The 19,168-nt window shown below is 35.8% G+C and overlaps 5 protein-coding genes across 11 annotated transcripts; 1 reads left to right on the top strand and 4 right to left on the bottom strand.

The window, feature by feature from the left end:
- Window positions 1-3,311: 3,311 nt before the first annotated feature.
- Window positions 3,312-6,119, bottom strand: LOC118751455 (N6-adenosine-methyltransferase MT-A70-like protein). Its single transcript, XM_036486289.1, has 7 exons — window positions 5,876-6,119; window positions 5,497-5,805; window positions 5,304-5,431; window positions 4,653-5,233; window positions 4,367-4,590; window positions 4,171-4,294; window positions 3,312-4,098 (listed from the first exon to the last, which is right to left on the bottom strand). The coding sequence occupies exons 1-7, from the start codon at window positions 6,036-6,038 to the stop codon at window positions 3,651-3,653; spliced, it is 1,977 nt and encodes a 658-aa protein (XP_036342182.1). The 5' UTR covers window positions 6,039-6,119; the 3' UTR covers window positions 3,312-3,650.
- A 138-nt stretch (window positions 6,120-6,257) lies between these two features.
- On the top strand, window positions 6,258-7,871 carry LOC118751458 (putative serine/threonine-protein kinase STE20-like). Its single transcript, XM_036486298.1, has 4 exons — window positions 6,258-6,647; window positions 6,715-7,152; window positions 7,204-7,443; window positions 7,504-7,871. The coding sequence occupies exons 1-4, from the start codon at window positions 6,332-6,334 to the stop codon at window positions 7,575-7,577; spliced, it is 1,068 nt and encodes a 355-aa protein (XP_036342191.1). The 5' UTR covers window positions 6,258-6,331; the 3' UTR covers window positions 7,578-7,871.
- Window positions 7,872-8,747: 876 nt separating this feature from the next.
- Window positions 8,748-15,134, bottom strand: LOC118751457 (mitochondrial Rho GTPase-like). Of its 7 annotated transcripts, XM_036486292.1 has the most exons (9): window positions 15,065-15,134; window positions 13,981-14,071; window positions 13,680-13,921; window positions 13,380-13,591; window positions 13,165-13,317; window positions 12,237-13,088; window positions 11,822-12,171; window positions 10,657-10,719; window positions 8,748-9,142 (listed from the first exon to the last, which is right to left on the bottom strand). In XM_036486292.1, the coding sequence occupies exons 3-9, from the start codon at window positions 13,876-13,878 to the stop codon at window positions 9,004-9,006; spliced, it is 1,968 nt and encodes a 655-aa protein (XP_036342185.1). In that variant the 5' UTR covers window positions 13,879-13,921; window positions 13,981-14,071; window positions 15,065-15,134; the 3' UTR covers window positions 8,748-9,003. The 7 variants fall into 7 exon arrangements, with proteins under 7 accessions (XP_036342185.1, XP_036342183.1, XP_036342189.1 ...); XM_036486290.1 differs by having other exon boundaries at window positions 13,680-14,071; XM_036486296.1 differs by having other exon boundaries at window positions 10,681-10,719; window positions 13,680-14,071.
- A 931-nt stretch (window positions 15,135-16,065) lies between these two features.
- Window positions 16,066-16,817, bottom strand: LOC118751454. Its single transcript, XM_036486288.1, has one exon. The coding sequence runs from the start codon at window positions 16,634-16,636 to the stop codon at window positions 16,163-16,165; it is 474 nt and encodes a 157-aa protein (XP_036342181.1). The 5' UTR covers window positions 16,637-16,817; the 3' UTR covers window positions 16,066-16,162.
- Window positions 16,818-17,075: 258 nt separating this feature from the next.
- On the bottom strand, window positions 17,076-18,850 carry LOC118751453 (ATPase ASNA1 homolog). Its single transcript, XM_036486287.1, has 6 exons — window positions 18,595-18,850; window positions 18,358-18,475; window positions 18,111-18,292; window positions 17,777-18,035; window positions 17,518-17,694; window positions 17,076-17,456 (listed from the first exon to the last, which is right to left on the bottom strand). Exons 1-6 carry the CDS (start codon window positions 18,705-18,707, stop codon window positions 17,310-17,312), a joined length of 996 nt encoding a protein of 331 aa, XP_036342180.1. The 5' UTR covers window positions 18,708-18,850; the 3' UTR covers window positions 17,076-17,309.
- Window positions 18,851-19,168: the final 318 nt, after the last annotated feature.

Here is a 19,168-nt window from a genome sequence, read left to right as displayed (position 1 = left end):
ATTTAAAAAAATTAACACAATTGAGAACTTCAAATAAAACTAGATTTAAAAATTATGATGAGCATGTTGAGTTTATTTGTTAACGTACTCAAGGCGAAAATAATATCTGTCTCAAAAAAGGCAAGCCGGCTGCTTGTTGCGCGCCGCGGTATAAAAGTATGTGCAGAAATTTATCTGCTGCTGGTGGCAGAAAGATATTGATTTTATGCATTTTAGCCTTAATTATCTGAGCATAAATTTCTTGTAATGAATTTGATTGTGCATCACATAGATTGCTTCCAAATTTAACACGAAATTTTTGTAAATATTAAGTTATTTGGCATTAATTTAATTAAGATTTTTTTGCACATACTATAACATATGTTGTATGTATTTTAAGTAAGGCTTTAAGTCAGATAAATGCGCCTGCTAACTGAAATTTCTTAATTCCTTCACCGCACGATTTTATAGTATACCTACGCAAACGCAAAGCACTCACTCGAGACATTAATGTCCGTGCTAGCATAAGTTTTTTTTTTGTAATTTTGACACTAATTGCGAAAAATTCACTTTAGTTTATTATTTTAAAATAAGAAATTTGAATTTAAACTAAAGGTAAATAACCAGCCTTAGAAAAAAGGTTTTAAATAAACAGACATTTTATTGAAAACTACAAATACACACAAACGCTTGTTGTAGAAAAAGAACCAATTCAATTATGTATAAAAAATAAATCGGACAAAATTAAGAATTCCTTTAATGTCGATAAAATAACTGTGTAAAATCAGTCAGTTTTATTCTATTTTTAAATTTCAATCATACTATTATACATAATTTTAATTATTTTATATTTTATATATAAAAACGTTTGCAAAGTTTAATATTAAATGAAATCAATAAACAGATAATGTTTACAAAATGTCAATTGGGATAATGTCTTTGTTTGAAAATTCTCCAACCAATAATATAATGAAAGGATGTCTATTAAACTGTTGTTTAAGCAAAGATTTAAAGGTAGCAATATTATCTTAATAAAAATAATCAGCTCTATTATTGTTTTCGACAAAGACGTTGTCGTAACTTTACCATCGATATCATTTTTTATCAACACCATAATGATATTGATTGATTGGAAAGGTCTATTTTATATATACCACCAAAACCGGCAAAAAACGCAGTTTCGAAAAAAAAGTGTTGGTTAAGGCCTTTATGAATTAAGGATGTCGTTACCATGTTCACTTGTAAAATAATTTCGTTAAAATACTGGACCTAAATTAAGGCGTTTGATATCGAAAGTAATTGAAACGATTTTTGATTTTCAGATAACGGCATTCGATAGTGAGTGCTCTTTGTCAATTTAAATTGTAATGGGGTTCTCTGCAGCTGCAATTTCGTTCTATTCGAAACGAGTAATCACTCGATCACGAATGCCGCTATTTGGGCTCTATATTCTTTCAGAACCAAAAGCTATTTTTAATTTAATAAAACATCCTTAAAATATATTTTGAAAAAAAAAAAAAACAGAACCGAAACGTCCATTTTACAATACAGTAAAATTGGCAGCAACAATAACGGTAGGGGAGGGGACAGCTTTGCAAACCGTGCAATCCGTGCACCGCGCAAGGGCTTTGCAAGACTTCGAGAATACCCCTATTGTATTTTTCGCGCCATTTAAATGTTGGAAATTAACCTTGGACTATCACAGCAAACTATCCAATTCTGTACGAAAAGCTAACTTGTCTAGGAAACCACAAAAGCCAGAGTTTCAAATTATGATTGATATCGACGATGGCAAACATAAGAAGGCTGAGGCTTTAATAGGAACTGGAACGCAAGCTCTGAACCGCGATTGTATTTGAATGAGAAGTGAGCAGAAATACACTCGGGAGGCTTGCCTTTGGTCGGAAACTGGCAAGGAGAATTAAAACTTTTCACGAGTTGCACCCTTTTTTGCACTGCGAGAGTAACGATACTTTTTCCAAATTCAGTGTAAATGATTGGAGTTTCACCTATACAGCCAAAATATTTTCGCAATTGTGCGTCCATTTGCTTTTTTTTTTTAGTTTAAAATAATGGAGTAAAAAATAATCTTAGGTTAGATAAGAAAAATCCATATTGATGTAGGGTTTTAACTTTGCATATTTTAAGTGTCTTGGCATGCATGCATATGCAAATTTAAAAAATTGAATAATTTTTAGTAAACAAAAATATTTTGTCCGAAATTAAAGCGTAGATACATAGATGCTTTTGCAGTCCAACCACCAAAAAAATAAAATTAAAAAAAAAAAATGTCCGAGGGTTTGACAGTATTACATTCATACAAACATAAATGCTGATGTGTTTTTTTTTGTTAATTATAAAGATTTGGAAGTGTTGCAAGATAAAAAAAATGCAATTATTCACAAGTAAAACCCGAAAATCTTGAATTTGTAAATAATAATAATATTAATAGATTGGCGCTTACATATATGTTAGTGTTTGGCCGAGCTTATCCTTCGATTTGTGGTGTGCGCCTTTTGATGTTGTCTCACACAAAGGGGAGGGATCTACAATTTTACGCCGACTCCGAACGGCGATTGTATTTTTATAAGAAGCTGTTTTTCATGGCAGAAATACACTTGGAGGTTTGCCATTGCCTGCCGAGGGGCGACCGCTGTTAAGAAAAAACCTTTATTCTACATTGTTTTGCGTTGTTTGACCAGGGGTTAAACCCAGGCGATGCGGAGTGGAAGCGCGCACTGCTTACCACGCCACCACAGCGGCCGCCTGTAAATTTGTAAATAAGCTAATGATTTAATGCAAATACACGCATAGTATAATTTTCCAAATTTAACCCACGCTTTGCTTTTCCAATTTTATGATTAATTTATGTATGTATACACAAGCAACAATTATATAAATAATGAAAATTGTTAAACATTAATATTAAAATTGAATAAGCAATTAAAATGGAAAATACATAATATTTAATTGAAATAAATGATACATTTTAAATACAATTATGTTTTTCGTTTTATTAAGAAAAAAATGCGTAAATGTATGTACATACGTTTATATGTATATATCAGGGATGTTGCGAATATTCGCATTATTTTGCACATTCGCAATCGACATTCGCATTCGCATCAAATGATACGAATAGTTTTGTGAATGCGAATGTGTACATGGGCAGAGAGTCCACTCTAATATTGTTGAAATGGCTTCAAAGTTTGTCTAACCAGGGTGCGGGCAATAACCGGTGTTTGACTTCAGGCGCTAAACGGTTAAGTATTATATCAAGCAAATTGATAGGCCTTCAGCAAGTACTTTTTCTTCAAAATAAAACTCGTATCTTGTGTCCTATATTCACGGCATTACCACCATTCGCCAATGTCTTACGCGATTATTTCACTTACTTTTTAGCATTTTTATTCGCTGAATTCCAGTTAAACTTAAACATTTACACGTGAACGTATGCGCTAAAATTAATGCAGTACAATTTTTATACATAAACAAAGTATATATAAAAAAAATTGTTAAAATAAGGGGTATGAGGTATGTAACTTAATCAAATATTTCAATTGACCATTGTAGTTTAATGATGTTTTGCTGCTCTAAATTATAGTACATACCACTATTTTATTTTATTTTTCTGTTTTTTTTTTACTGGGTTTGTGTTTATTTATTGCTTTTTACTTCTTGGGGGTACTTGCCGGATTAGTTGTTGAGCCAGCCGCTCCAGCAGCTGCCGCTGGTGACATACAATTTCCATCGGGATATCGCTTCTGGAACTGTGTTATTAACTCTGGATCGACCAAGCGTATACCGTCCAATTGATTGCCCAAAGTAATCCAATTCGGTTGCACGTTGTGTGGTCGGCCAAAAAGTTCTATTTTACGTGTGCCTGGACTAAGACGTTCAATGATGCCGTATATTTCATCGGGTTTATGTGAGGTGGCGCGCACTTCTGCAACAATAACATCGCAATCGAGACCGCGATTGAGATTTTTCGGATTACCTTTCATGCCAACCAGACAATGTTCTTTGCCATGATTCAACCAATGGCCTGTACGACCTGTGCGTATGATGCGTTGCAATTGATTTGTTTTTACCCAAATGAGCTCGTCAACGCGTTCATAACTTTGTTTCATAGGGAAATGGAGAGCAAATATATGTAAATAGCATATTCACAGTAAAATAAATATTACCTACCCCCAGAGCTTTAGGCACTCCCGTCCTAATTCCATAGCGCGACCAGTTACCCACAAGAAAATAAGTCCATCATCTTGCAACGCTGGTACGCCTAACTGCCGCATCTCATCATCGGACATTGTGCCTTTAATCAAACATATTAATTTATCAAATACGTAGGGCAAACATTTTGGAAATTTAAATTTCCTTAACTCACCATAAGGCAATTCCATGTGTATATCCCACGGTGGATCGGCCATAACAACGGCGAATTTGCCGAGTACTGTCATGTCTAGATAACGCAAATCACATTGTATCCACTGCGGGGGATAGAGTGTTACGCTGGGATCAATGCTTCGTTTGATGCAAAGTTTAGTCTTAACATCGACTGGCTTGTTAGTGTTTATATTCGGTATCGTGTCGACTTCGTAATGCACATACCTACAAAAACCGACAAAAATGCATTCGTTTAATTTGACTTAATTCTCAAACAGCGCCCATACTTGCATGTCGCCATGTGAAAACACGTATTTAAAAAACTGCAGTCGCCGAGTGATTCGTCGGTGTGCGATTGGATGATTTTCTTAAAATGCAATTTTGTGCAAGTATCTAATGTCTCTAAAAGTTCATCCGACGATTGTTCCGAATCAACTTCGCCGTCCTTTAAGTTATCCGATACAATTTCGCCATCTTCCGCATCCGATTCTGCAGCCTTGGCATCGTTTTTCTCTTCCTTCGCGCTGGTGTTGCCATTACTATCCGATGTTGCATTTGCATCGTCCATATTTGTTGTTTCCTCGTTATTTTTTTGGACTCCTTCCAAATCGAGAATCGCTTTCCTGGCATTCTCTAATTTGTGATCCCGCTTTTTTTTGGCTGCCATTTCCGCAGTGGCTTGTTGCGCTTTAAGGCACTCCACTTTTGTGCCATGTGGACAAAATTCCATAACCTGCGCCCCACCATGTGATTTGAATTTTTCTGCAACAGAGCGTTCCTTGGCAGTGGGCTTGGTTAATAATTCGAGTATTTCCTCGCCAACTTGTTTGCTTTGCTTCTCGCGCGTTGATGGCATCGAGAGGAGGGACTAAGGTGTCAGTGTATAGAAATTAGTTAATATATGTATATATATAAATAGAGATGCTTAGTTCGCAGACCATTATATCATCAGATGCATCCGAACCGCCGATAGTCGTCTCTTTTCGCGCATTCGGTGCTGCATTAGCTTCCGCCTTCACCATCTTATTAAGATTACAGTCCTCATTCTCGGCATCATCCGTTTCGACTAGAACGTTTGTGATTTCAGTAGCTATCGTAAAACGTATACAAATTCTATAAATATGTACCTACATTTGCGTTTCAGCTCTTCCTTGATACCCACATAACTGTCATTTATCAGTTCTTTATATAGACCTAACACGATGTTAGTTTCTACAGAAATCACTTCGCAGCCCACATCCTTTCCGATGGTAACACTTTTGATATTGACTGCTCCTTGCTCGGCCAATTTGTTTAGGGTGTAATTAATTACTTGCTGTGCAGGTGCTTTATCCAAAAATGTAGCCACTTTTTCCAACAATTGTGTAGATATTATTGGAAGCACAAGTGTGCTGGAGGAGAGTGCCTGCAAAACCGCTTTCTCTGCTTCGGCATCCGTCTCTGGCGAACAATGGTTACAGGTAAACTACTTTGTTAAGCTATGAATGGCACGCTACTGTTCGAAACATACCTAATTCTAATGGTGGATTCGGTGAATCCTTGGCTGTATCAACAACGTTATTTGGCGACGAAGACAGCAAACCGGCACGCTCTTTCTTCCGTTTCTCCAACTTTTCTCGCAGTGTATTACGTTTGGTCTTTACTGCTTTTATTTCATCCCAAGCATCAGCCATCGTATAACAGGAATGCAACAGAACCCTGTTTTCTAGGCGCCTAATAGCAACAAATCAATGAATCGACAAAAATATTTAATCTGGTGTAAAAATAAAACAACTTTTGCTATTCAGATGCTTCTTCTGGGAATGCGAATATTCACGGTGCTCAGAATACGAGCCGGGCTGTGTATGTAGACACAAGAAGAAGAAGCATAAAAACAAAAAAAATTACTGACCGACGAACAAAAACAAAAACAAAAACAACTAAAAATTACTTAATTGGTGGAAAATTTGATAAACTCCATAATAAAATGTTTGGTTGCAATCCAAAGGATTACGATTTGAAAGTGGAACTGTCACGCGCCTTCAATGGCATTGGCACAGTTTACTTGGCCCAATACTTGCCCAACGGGCAGCATATCGCCGTAAAAAAGTATCGCATGGATAAGGCCAGCAAAGAAGAAAGCATCCTGGCTGGCGATGAACTACTTATCATGCGTCAGTTCCATCATCCCAACATACATACTTTCCATACATCGTTTGTATATGGAAACGAACTCTTCCAGGTAGCGCCATTAATGTGCTTTGGTAGCTGTAAGGACACAATCGCCAACTGCTTTCGTGCAGGTGAGGGAATGATGATAATTTAATAATACATTATTATTTCATATTTTAATTTTGAATGTCACACCAGGATTTCCCGAAATATTTGTTGCTCTTATAATGCGTGATGTTCTCACTGGTCTCGAGTATCTGCATCGACGTGGTTACATTCATCGCTCCATTCGAGCGAGCCATATATTGCTTAATCAAACGAAAGCTGTGTTGTGTGGCTTTCGTGAGTGCACCAGCATTGTAGCGCATGGTGAACGTATCGGCGCATTACATAAGCTGGCTCCATGCAGTGCACGTAGTCTTAATTGGTTAGCACCAGAAGTGCTGGAACAGAATATAATCGGCTACACGGAGAAATCTGATATTTATTCAGTTGGTATAACATGCTGCGAACTGGCGAATGGAGTAGAGCCTTTCGCCGATGCTCAACCGACATTTATGTTCACCGAAAAAGTGCGTGGTAATGTGCCAACATTATTGGATCGCTCGACATGTCCGGCAAGTGAAGAGATGATTGGTAAGTGCTGCATAAATATTTTCACTTTTTTTGTTCAAACGTTTCTTACAGAAATAGTTGCTAGCACGGATTCAGACTCAATAAGGCAAGCACAGCAAATCTACTGCCAACGAGTTTTCTCTGATGAGTTTCATCAGATGACGGAAATTTGTATGGAAAAAAGACCGTCCAGCCGTTGGTCAGCACTGCAGCTGCTCAACCATTCCTTCTTTAAACAATGCCGACACACAAGCATATTGGACCAGTTACAACGTTTTGGCTTAGAGACGAAAGACTATTCGCAATTGCGAGGTATGGCTCTTGAATTTTGTTTTCCGATTTGTTAGAAATTGTTTATTTTTTTGTTTCTAGACGAGAGTCTGGGTCTGTCCAGCGATTTGAGCGAAATGAATGTAAACAGTAATGATTGGGACTGGGACTTTTAAATTAACTGGTTTCAGTTTATTCGAGACATCTTGTCGTGAGTGTTTATAAGCGCATGTACGTACATATGTGCACAATTATTAGGAGTTATACAATATACATAAATTGCATTTTTTAGTTTCATAATAAATTTAATTTTATGTACTTACGCAACACCTCTAAGAGAGAATACCATAGACTATCAAATAAAACGTTTTTAAATTTGGTAAAAAGACGATGCAGAAATAAAAGTATTGATTTCAATAAAGCGAAGAAGAGTTTGTTGCCTCGCAAGTAGAAACTAACACCTTTCCTGCCTTGAGTGCATTACGCTTGCAATGGAAATAAAACTTATTTTGCTGCTTTCCTATCATCATACTTTATTATGTGGAAGATTGAATTTCTTAAACTCATGAAGCCAATTTGTTATAAACTTCGTTTTAAATTAAATTAGTATACATGTATGTACATATGTTATTCAAAATATAATAAAACACATACAAATCTATAAGAGTACTTAGAGTAAAAATGTCCACATGTGTATACTGTCCCCCAACTGGTCTTATATCGAAAGGTTCTCTTCCGGTACATATATTTTATCTGAATTGATTATTCCGCATCAACTTTCTTATGATATACAAAAATATTGTAGTTATTCATGTGATTACTAAGTTTATATGTAAATGTATGTATGTATGTAGTTTGGTGTGTATATTATTGATTATATGCTAAATGGTATTGCTATACGATTGATTTTCAAATTGTTGCATTCGTCATTTACTCCAATGCTAAAATGATTTTATTACTATTTTTATGTAAAAAAATATGTATGCTGGTATGTATGTAGACATAATATTAAAAGGATGTATTGTATTAAGGTCAGATATAGATATATGTACATATATTAAATCGCTGCATTTATGTATGTACGAAATTTGCGCTAAATAAATGTGTATTGAGCGCTTGAAATAAATTTTATGTGGGTTAGTAAGAATATATTTACAAACAAAAAACGTTTTACGAAATATGCCTACTCTCATTTACGTAATTTTCATTTGACCATTTTTTTCTTGAACTCAAACACAATTTTTAACAAATTTCTTTTGCCCAAAAAAAAATCTAAATTTCTTTTAAGTATACTTATACTCGCATAACAGCGAAACAGTAATTTTTTAAACTTCAATTAAATCGCATTTTTTTTTAATTCAATAATTTTCACCACATAGTATGACTTCCGTAAATTGAGTTGAAAAATAAAAAAGGTTTTATAAGCAGTAGGTTTTAAAGAATTGCGCGAAATTTTCGTAGAATCTTAACGGTATATCATATTTTTTTGCATATATCCACTGGAATTGATGCGCATTCTTCAATCGCTGCTTACACGCCCGTGTGTGTGTCAAGTTAAGTCCCGCCACTGCGGTTTGTCCCTCCGATTGATCTTCATTAGTTTTAGTAACGTACATGTGAGCCGGCACTGTGCAGCGCTTTGAGTACAACAAAGCCCAGCACTGTAGCCGCAGCGACACCCAATCCAGCTTTCCACCAAAGTGTTGGATCCTCAGTCATTAAGCCAAACTGTCGCAGATGACTGGTTTGTGGTAGGTGGAATGTTGACCCAAGCGCCAAGAAAAATATGGAAAAATTATTAGCTTAACTGAATCGCAATGGAAAGTTGATATTCAACATGCAGATAAGATTTCAAATACTACAATTAAAGCGAAGAAGCGTAAAAACTTAAGTATGCTTAGGTGTATGTATTACGGATAAAATTGTTAAATAAAATAAAGGAGAACAGGAAATGTCACAACGGACACCAAGAAAATCGTGAGGTGTGAAGGAGAAAGTTGTTATAATAAATGCATTCAGTTTTCGACCCGATTACTAGCGGAAAACATACAAAGTTTAAAAGTTTCCTAAACGAAACCCCCAGGCGACAGTACTATAAAAATTGAATTGTGCCAAAAACTGAATGCAATTGTTTATAAACTCTTCCTTTGTATGACTGGGTGCGCATTTGGATGGATGAATGAAGTGCACAAATACCAAATAATTTCCGTAAAGAAACAATAAAACGTAAAATAGTTTTAGGTGCCAAGTACGGGTATTCTGTGTGAAAAATATTTGAATGCAACACAACACACTACACATTTTCATACAGTATATGCAAACAACCCTCTAGGAAAGGGAGTCATTCCTCCATGCATGCTGTACAGATTCTAAAAAAAAAAGCATGGAAACATTCCCTTTCGTTAAACAGTTAATTTCGTTTTTATCAAACGATGTCATTAGAGGAAAACTTTCCTCTTAACTGTCTATGGAATGCAAAAACAAACTTTCCTTGTTAAGTGGCGAAGTGTTTACACCTCTCGACTCAAAACTTCTGCTTTGTTTCCATATGCAACGAGGAGGAATGTTTCTACATTACTTCCAATTGGAAGCGTTCCACATTTTCTTTGGGGGATGAGTTAAAAATATATGTATGTATGTGTATGTATATAAGTAAATAGTATGTAAATTAGGGCTGGGACTATACGTATATTCGCATATCTGTTCGGAGATTTCTATACATGGATAAAATTCGGAAATCTGCTTAATATCCGTTCCTTTTGTTATCCGGTTATTCTGATTTTTTAATCAGATATTCGAAATCCGGATTATTTGCATATAGAACTCCCAGCCCTAATGTATGTACATATGTAAGTATATACAAAAAATCCAAAAACCAAATTTTACCATAACCAAATTCTTTTAAATAAAGTTTAATTAAAGTCCAAAAAAATATTTTCATCTAGCAAATGTGTTATAAAATAATATCGGAAACTCAATTTTTTATCAGTACTAAATTTTTTAAACTAAAAAATGATTTGATATTAAAAAAAAATAAATATTTTCTACTAGCAAATGAGTTATAAAAAGGTATCTACGTTATGTTGCTGATTTAATTTTTTTTGCAGTACGCTATGTATGTATGTTATAACTATGGTGTATTGCTTTTTTACAAAATATTTGCTCGAAAAAAAGAGAAAAAAACAACGTATGGATAGTACGATATTAGTTGCTCGTTCGGCTGTTTTAAATGGCATTAAGAAGTTTCACACTTACGCTGATTCCCACAGCTGTACCAACCTGTGCTTGTAAAAGAGTATCCATGCGGCCTGAAAACGCCTGCAAATCATTGCGCGCAAAAAATTGTTGGATTTAGTTAATTTAGATTGTTTTTGGTTATTATTATTATTATTATTTTTGTTTTTTTGTGCAACAATCATCAGCCAAAACGCAGCCAACCAAAGTCAGGTGAGTAGAGAAGTAGTTCAAACACGCGCGATAACGTATTTTTTTATTTGGTGTAAAATTTGTTAGTTGATGCAGCAGTTAGAAGATAAAGGGAAAATAGCATAATTAGGTTCGTTTTGTTTTTAATTTCTTAGTTTTCTTTGCGATTTTATAAGTATTAAAATATTTGTTAAGACATATAGTATGTATTTAAATACGTGAATATCGATTTAAGTTTTGTAAAAGAAGCTATACTAAATAGATATGTATAAAAGAGTGAACCTCAATTAACAAAATAAATGCTGGTCTTATAGCCGATTCAGTCCCATTTAAAAGGGTGTGTATTTTCAAGGCTCTTATGACGTTATATGGCATCTAGATGCCACTTAAAAGAAAATGAACCCTCCATACTAACAGAAATATGAATAATGGTTCGCTAACACTCAATTATGAGGTGTGTTAAAAACTACTAGCTACTAGCTGCAGCTAAGCAAAACAAAGGGATCATACAAAAGAAAATTTTTTAGATAGAGACATTCAGTGATGATCTAAGGCGTGTATGAGGTGAAGGGTGTCACCATATTTGAGCAAGTACAAAGGTACAACTACGCTAACTGCACCACACAAATGTAAGTATACTGCATATCTATGGTCATAAGCAATAACCGCCTACGTCGTCAAAAGAAATAATTCAGTTATATATGCTATCGTATTCTACAACTACTATTCTCTATAAAGATAATATTATAATCAAAACGTTTTTTTTTCGAATTCAAGTTTTTCGACTTAGCCGGTTATTGCTTATGACCACGGATATAGGCATAACCAACCTAACACATTTGCTATATCACAAATATGTACCAAATGTATCGATAAGAAATTCGCCTTTACCCAATTCGTTTGCATGTGTGTAAAATGTTGGGCATATTTACTATATGTGTTATGGTAAATGTATTAATATCTATTTCTTATCTATTTTCTATTCGCTACTCACGGAAAAGCCGCCATGGTTGCCAATTTGGTGTAGACCTCCTTTTTATTGCTCTTCAAGCTGAACAGGTGTGGTGGCAATAGTTTGTATTTAGTACAAAACTCTGCTGGTTGTAGCAAATAATCTTGTCGCCGTTCATCTAAATCACCTTTGGTGCCTACAATCATCACTGGTATTTTACTCTCTGCATAATATTTGATGTAAATGCGTGCAATGTATTCGAATGAACGCGGATTTGATGAATCGTAAACAAGACAGGCAACATCACAGTTCACCTCTTGTGGTTGCAGTGGGTCTAAGGCGTGCTTGACATCGATATCACGCAAAATAAGATGCTTCTCTTGACCATAAACCTGCAAAGAAATTTCATTGTATTGTAGGTTTGCCCAGAGTACAATATTATAAGAATACAGTTTACCTGCACTGTGTTAACGCAATGCACTACATTAGTTTTGAATTCCTTCCCAATCAGACTCTTCATGTCATCCACCAGAAATCCACGGCACAAGCCAGTTTTACCCGCGCCTTTCGGTCCAATTACATGACACATGTAAACCGAACGACTACTCTGTCGTTTTGCCAAGTCAATGCGTCGTTCGCGGGTCACATGTATCGCCGCCAATTGACTATCGTTCTCGTGTACATTGAAACCCAAATATGCTAAGTACTCCAATGTTTTTGAAACATCGATAAGCGCCATTAGCGTCCAGCGACATAGCCAGCCGTGTAGCGTAACCCAACCTTGATCGTTGGTCGGGCACGACTTACGTATATCTGTCGAATAAGACCAGGGCGCCGATGGACAAGTGCTAAAAATCATTTTGTGCTCCTCCGGGGATAGTGCGCCATCGCCATCTTTGTCGTATCGTTCGAACAGGGCTATGAGGAACTGTTGGCCGCGATGTGATAGTTCTGTGCTGCTGCCGGGTGGTATCTTCAACGTGGGACGCAAATAATCCTTACACATTTCCAATTGTTCGTTGTAGCCGAAACGGCGCAACACTGCCCAAGTTGTTTCATTGCGTCCACGCTGTATAAACAAGCAATGCAGGAAGAGAAAACCCTTTAATGTAACAGCATCATGGATGATACCGTCTGGAATATTCTTCTGTATAACAGCTTTCACTTCGTCCAGTATTTGTGGTTGTAGGGGAGTGTTGAAACAGCGACGTTGAAAAAGATTCAATTCGTAGTCGTTCAGCAAATTATCACCATCGATGTCGCAAATCTTGAATATGCGAACAAGTGATTTTTTGCATGCTGGAGTGAGCTGCAATAGAACAAATTTGGATTTATTATCATTATTAGTACATGCCTTCTAGTCCTTAATCCGAAGTTGTACTTACATCTTGCTCCTCCATTATGTACAGCGGCGATGTCGGATGTAAAACAGCCTTTTGTGCATAGTAGAACATTTCGGAAATGTTGTGTAGCGTTTTGGCGGAGCATTCTACACAGCTCTCTACTTCTGGAAAGTCTTCCATTATTGTCAATACACTCTAAAAATTTAATTTAAACATTGTATTGCTTTCATTTTTTATTGCATGATAAAGAAACTCACATCAATGGTTGAGTATTCTATCAGATCGACTTTGTTGCCTACCAACACAATGGGCTTACGCTGCTGGTCTGGCCCAATTGCATTACGAACCAAAGGCAGCCAATGCGAAGTTATACGATCTAGCGAATCGTCATCTTCCACGCTATATACAATGCATACAACATGCGCCTTGAGAATCTCTTCGTTCAGTGTTTCATCAGTTTGTTCTGTGCCTGGTAAATGAAAATACGTATGTACAAAACACAAAAAAAAATTATTTTATAAATAATAGTTTATACGTAAATATGTTTTATAACTCACTTGAGTAGTCGACAATGTTTGTTGGCACCTGTTCGGGTGTTACATTAGCGGGTATTGTTATCTCTTCAGCTTTTGGGGGAACATCCTCGGGAAATTCTTCGCTCACAAGCGAGAGTATGAGTGAGGTTTTACCCACTCCCGGATCGCCAACTAACAATATGCGCACATTTTTTCGCTGAGCAACACTGTATTGAACCATATTTGGAGTTTTGATACCTTAAATTCAATGGCAGGAAAAGGATCTGGTTTTGAAAGCAATTTTTGATTTTACTAGGGTTGTAGATATAGTGTTTACGATTACTCAATTTTCGATAAATATAGCGAATACGAATCCCAAAATATAAACAGCGCCTTGTAGACCGCTCATCTATGCTGAACTAGAGCAAAGCTCACTGGAAATAAAACAAAAAGCGCAAGATGATTGCATGTTAAACCTAAAAAAAAGTCACCTAAAACGTAGAAATTTTGCAAAACTACCTAAATACATACATAGCTACATATCGCACACCTAGAACTGAAGTGATAAAGGTGTGCGATATGTACGTAATTAACTTCAAACCATGTAAAGATTTTCGTCTTTTTATCAAAAACTTTCCTTATACCACAAGCTGAACACAGATACCTGATTTTGGTTAATTATAGCAATTCGCACAGTTTATTGCTCAATGGTACATTGCTGCTTTTGTGTTCTTGTTTTATTACACTCTAGTAGGTTTTTAGTTCACTGACCGCTTTTAACTATCAAAGCAATGTAATCCGGTTTGCATTTACATGGATAATAGTGATTAACAATCACAATTTTTTCAAATATATTTTACAATGAGCATTTACTGCACCGGGCAAAATCAATAAATGAAGAAAAATGATATGTAATTTGCTGCAATATATCTCTCGTTTAATACGATATGGTAATCTGCACGTATTAAAATTCGACTCCAAAACTGCTATCCAGGCACTGTAGGGGGCCAGTGGCTTTGAGGAAAAAAGATAAGCGTAGACGCCAGACGTCAATTTGATTTGTCACAGAATTAAATAAAATTTCTTCGCAGGAGGCTTTTTGCACCGCTTGGCTGTTTACTTTTCCCTATGCATTGGCCCCTGTACATGTACATATGTATCTACAAACATAACGCCACAAAATCGCAACCACCATCAACAAGGCACATTTCCCCCAAGTCCCAATTTCAATACCGACTAGCATTTTCGCAAGTCGGTGTTAATCAAATTGGTCACATGTTTCCATCTTTAACAAGTCCTTCGATGATAGTACTTCGAATATATTTATTTGAAAATATGCACAAAATATTCCACGGCATAACCAAATATATTTGTCGCGAAAAAAATAATTACATAAACCCGACAAATAAAAAATATTGCAAACAAACCTCTCCTACACAAGATGAAAATCCGTCGTCTGCCAGACAGCGAAAGGGTATGTTCAGTGAAGACAAGGCGCAGCTATTTGTCAGATACCATTGTGAATATGTGCTCTTAGTGATGTATATTTTGTGTGTTTATAGTGTTTTATTAATAAAGTACTTTTTAACCGATTTCAAAAAAAGGAAGAAATCAATTCATATGAATTTATTTTTTATATGTTACTGCATAACTTTGGACCACGTTAACGGATTTCTAAAATTTTTTTTAAAAGGAAATGTGGTACCTCAGATGTTGGACCATACTAATTTGGTTCACATCCGATCATTGAATCGTGAAGAAATTAACGGTACTCTTTAATTTTTATATGAGAATTAAAGACGGTTTCGTCTTTTGCTTAAAAATTACTTGTATAGTTTTTACAATTTAAAGAAATTGTTAAACTTGTACTTTGATCTTCAATATGTAACACCAGTAATTATTTTTTCGCCCTAAAAAAATTATACCATTATGGTCAGGACTAATACCCCTGTCGATCCTAATATAAATTTGTTTTACGTATTCTGTACTTACAGCAAAACTTTGCATATGTATGTAGATTACCAATCGATGCGGACTGATAACAAACAGCTTCCTAATAGCATTTCGAAATTCCTTCTGAGTTTAAAAATGTTGTTAAATAAATAAAAATGCAAATCGTGTTACAACCAAGATTTTATATTTTTTTTCAATGTACATACATATGTTTTATATGATGCAAGTGCAAATTTTATAAATATACACATTTATGTGTTCCTACAATTACTTCAGCAGCTATTTTTACTTTTAACTTTATTTCCACTCGATTCAAAACCTATATATGCATACAGAGATTATTAAAAAAAAGATTTTACGACACCACCGCCTTAACCGCTCACATGAAAAACCTGTTGTCTGTAAATGGGAGCGGCACTGCATTTCATATACGAAATTGCATTTGAAAATTCCGGCCAGAGTATTGAACTTTAATTGCTGCATAAAAAAAAGATGAAAGGCGACTAAAATTAGATTTCATTCCTTGAGGCTATGGAGGAGCACCAACAAAATCACGGTACACATCAATGTATTTAATTTTTGTCTACCAATTTGTCACAATCGGTGAAGTAGTCAACGCTAAGCTTTACTAAAACTGCTCCGGAAGCCAAACCGGCAATGGTAGCCAAAGCTGCGTTTTCTCTTGGTAGCACCGACCTCATCAAAGCCCATGCAAGTACTGAACCCATGCTGAAGAGTGAGCCTCCTAGAATCGCGTACAGACCACGTCGCGAATTGGGTATTTTACTTAGATGTGGACGTCCATATATATAGAAGGCGGTGCCGGCCAATGAACTTAGTAAAAGCACATTAGTCAAATCCTTTTTGGGTAAAATCTTGGATACGAAACCGGGATTCATTACGTTAACAGCAAGTGCAGAATACGACACCACACCATGCAGTGGGATGTAGTAGTGGAAAACGTTTTCCTTGGTGAAGGGTTTAAGCCCAATCTTGTCACACAGTGTGCAATCTGCATTTTTGTTACTAGCTCCTTCGCTGGCCATTGTTTTGTGCAGCTGATATTATTGTTGCGTGGAAATTTATTTAAACTTGACCGACTGTGCGACGTCTCGTTACGAGTGTATTAAAATGCTATATTTATGGTTGAAAACACGATAATTTTGCAAGTTCGTCTACCGCCGGTGAATTTACACAAATGTCATTTGCCTGTTATATAAAAGAGAGGAGATCCACAGACAGAAGTCATTTTTATTTTTATTCTCACCGATGATGTGCAAAAGTAGAGTAACCGGACTCGAGTAGAGTAACCGGGTTATTTATTCGATATCGATTAATAAAGTAATTACAATCCTATTAATAAGGACCAATCGTCGCCTGGGTAAAAGATAGTCGTATGTTACGCACGTACGTATGACGCTTACGACAATATTTTACCCAGGCGACGCAATGCCAAAAATATGAACAAAAAACTGTTGGACAATGTAAAAGTGAATGTAGCTTTATTTTAAATACATACCTTACAAATTGAGTTAACTTTTTTTTTAGCTATGACTTCAATTTAATTATTGAGATATATCAAAGTATACGGTTTGGAATACAGTTGTGATTTTTGCAAACATTTTGTATAATCGACTAGCAGTTATACGCAAGATGTGTTTAAAACCAAAACTTCGTTGCTACAGTGCTAATATACACATATTTTTGATTATCTTAAAATCAATTAGGAGTATATGGTTTTATTAAGTTTTCAGCAAAATTTTTTATATTTTCAACACCACGAACTTCCTTCTCGAGCAGTGGTAATTTCGTGACGTGGAAATCTTCATAAAGGTCAGCAATTTGATCCAGGTATTTTGCTTGTATCTAAAATATTAGCGTTACAGAAAAACCAATTCACATTAAAGGCTTATTGAAAATTGCATACCTTGTACCGTGACGCGCACATGGCGCATGGCTCCTGGTTTTGTTTCTTAAATAGCAGTTGATTGACTATGATATTGTGAGTATCTATGCCGCATTTGGTCAACTCCTGCACAAGACGTTCGGTTTCGTACAGTGATAGGAATTCAGCGATACAAACACAAACGAAAGTTGCCTGGTCCTATAACGAAAATTTCGATTTATGTAGGTAATTAATTCTAAAATTTTGCTCATTGTATGTTACACAAATTTTATATGCTTACTGGATTTCTAAACTGCTCGTTCACTTGTCTTATGATTTTTAGCATTTCATCCAGCTTTTGCGTTAGCGAGTCGGCATTAAAGTCTGTCATGCCTAGTATACTACCGAATTGTGAAATGAAAGGCGCTATCTTCATTTTCAACCTCAGTAGTTTTCCTAAACCCTTCTCAACGACCTGCGGAAAGGAAAGCAGGCGTAATGTGTGCCCTGTCGGCGCTGTGTCAAATATGACTACCGAAAAGTTCATTGCCTTTACTAGTCTGAAAAAAGTATTGGATTAGCAGATGATGGCTCTAACGAATTTGATATTTTTCCACAATTATGCTTTTACTTACTTCATTACTTCTGCATAACTCATTGCTTCATCTATGCCTGGCAGCGCATTGACCACTTCATGTAGTACACCTTTGCTCAAATGTAGTCCTTCATTTTCGGTCTCAAAATATTCATCCGGCAACTCGTTAAGCCCAGCATTGGGATCAATTTCCATTGCGTACAAATTTGTGAAGCCATTGACCTGCAAATCTCAATACATATTACTCTGAGCTTTTTAAACATTAGTTTTGGCTAATTTTTAATTACCTTTGTTGGCACTTTTGTAAATTTTTGATCAAATGCATCCGATATGTTGTGCGCTGGATCTGTAGAAATAATAAGCACTGACTCACGAACTTTGGACATTTGCACCGCAAGGCTGCAGCTGTTTATAGGTAGTGAGTAGAATTCCAATGGTAATTTAGGTGGAAATTGAAGTAAAAATAATAATTAAAGAAAATTGTAGTATTTTAACTCTGAATTATGCTACTTGCGTTTAATTACCTGCATGTCGTCTTACCCACACCTCCTTTTCCACCTACAAAGATCCATTTTAGTGATGTCTGCTCGACGATATTGCGCAGGCTGGGCTCCATTGGCTCGTAATCATCACCCATTGTGAAAATTCTTGGTCGCAAAAATTTGTTTAAATGCAATAAAATAGACGCACAACTATTTTTCAATGCTAATTTCACGCAAAAAACCACTATGAGTTGACGAGTTTTTGTCGTAGGGATGTCGAAAAAAATCGATGCATCGAAAATATCGATGTTTTGCTTCGATGCATCGAAAATTTTCCACTCGATGTATAAATAGTCGATGTATCGATGAACTGACATCTCTAGTACATTGAAGTATTGTTCCTGTTTTCCAAATGTACAAAAAAGAGGAAGACCAAAAAATTGAAATAGCTCCAAAAAGTACCGTTAGAAATAAAATTAGCTCAGTTACAGTAATTTATTAGAAATTTTGTACAATTTCGCTAATAACATATTTTGTTGTGAAACAAAAGTACGGCAACAAAAAAGCATTTTTCCTGTAAAAACGTCAACCAGTGATCGCTTGACACTTTTCACGA

The sequence above is a fragment of the Rhagoletis pomonella genome, unplaced genomic scaffold, assembly GCF_013731165.1.
Source record: "Rhagoletis pomonella isolate Grant_MI unplaced genomic scaffold, Rhpom_1.0 Rhpom_scaffold_00715, whole genome shotgun sequence".
In the NCBI taxonomy this organism is placed as follows: Eukaryota; Metazoa; Arthropoda; class Insecta; order Diptera; family Tephritidae; genus Rhagoletis; species Rhagoletis pomonella.
Note: the sequence above shows the minus strand (reverse complement) of the source record. Positions and strands in the feature narration are given on the sequence as shown.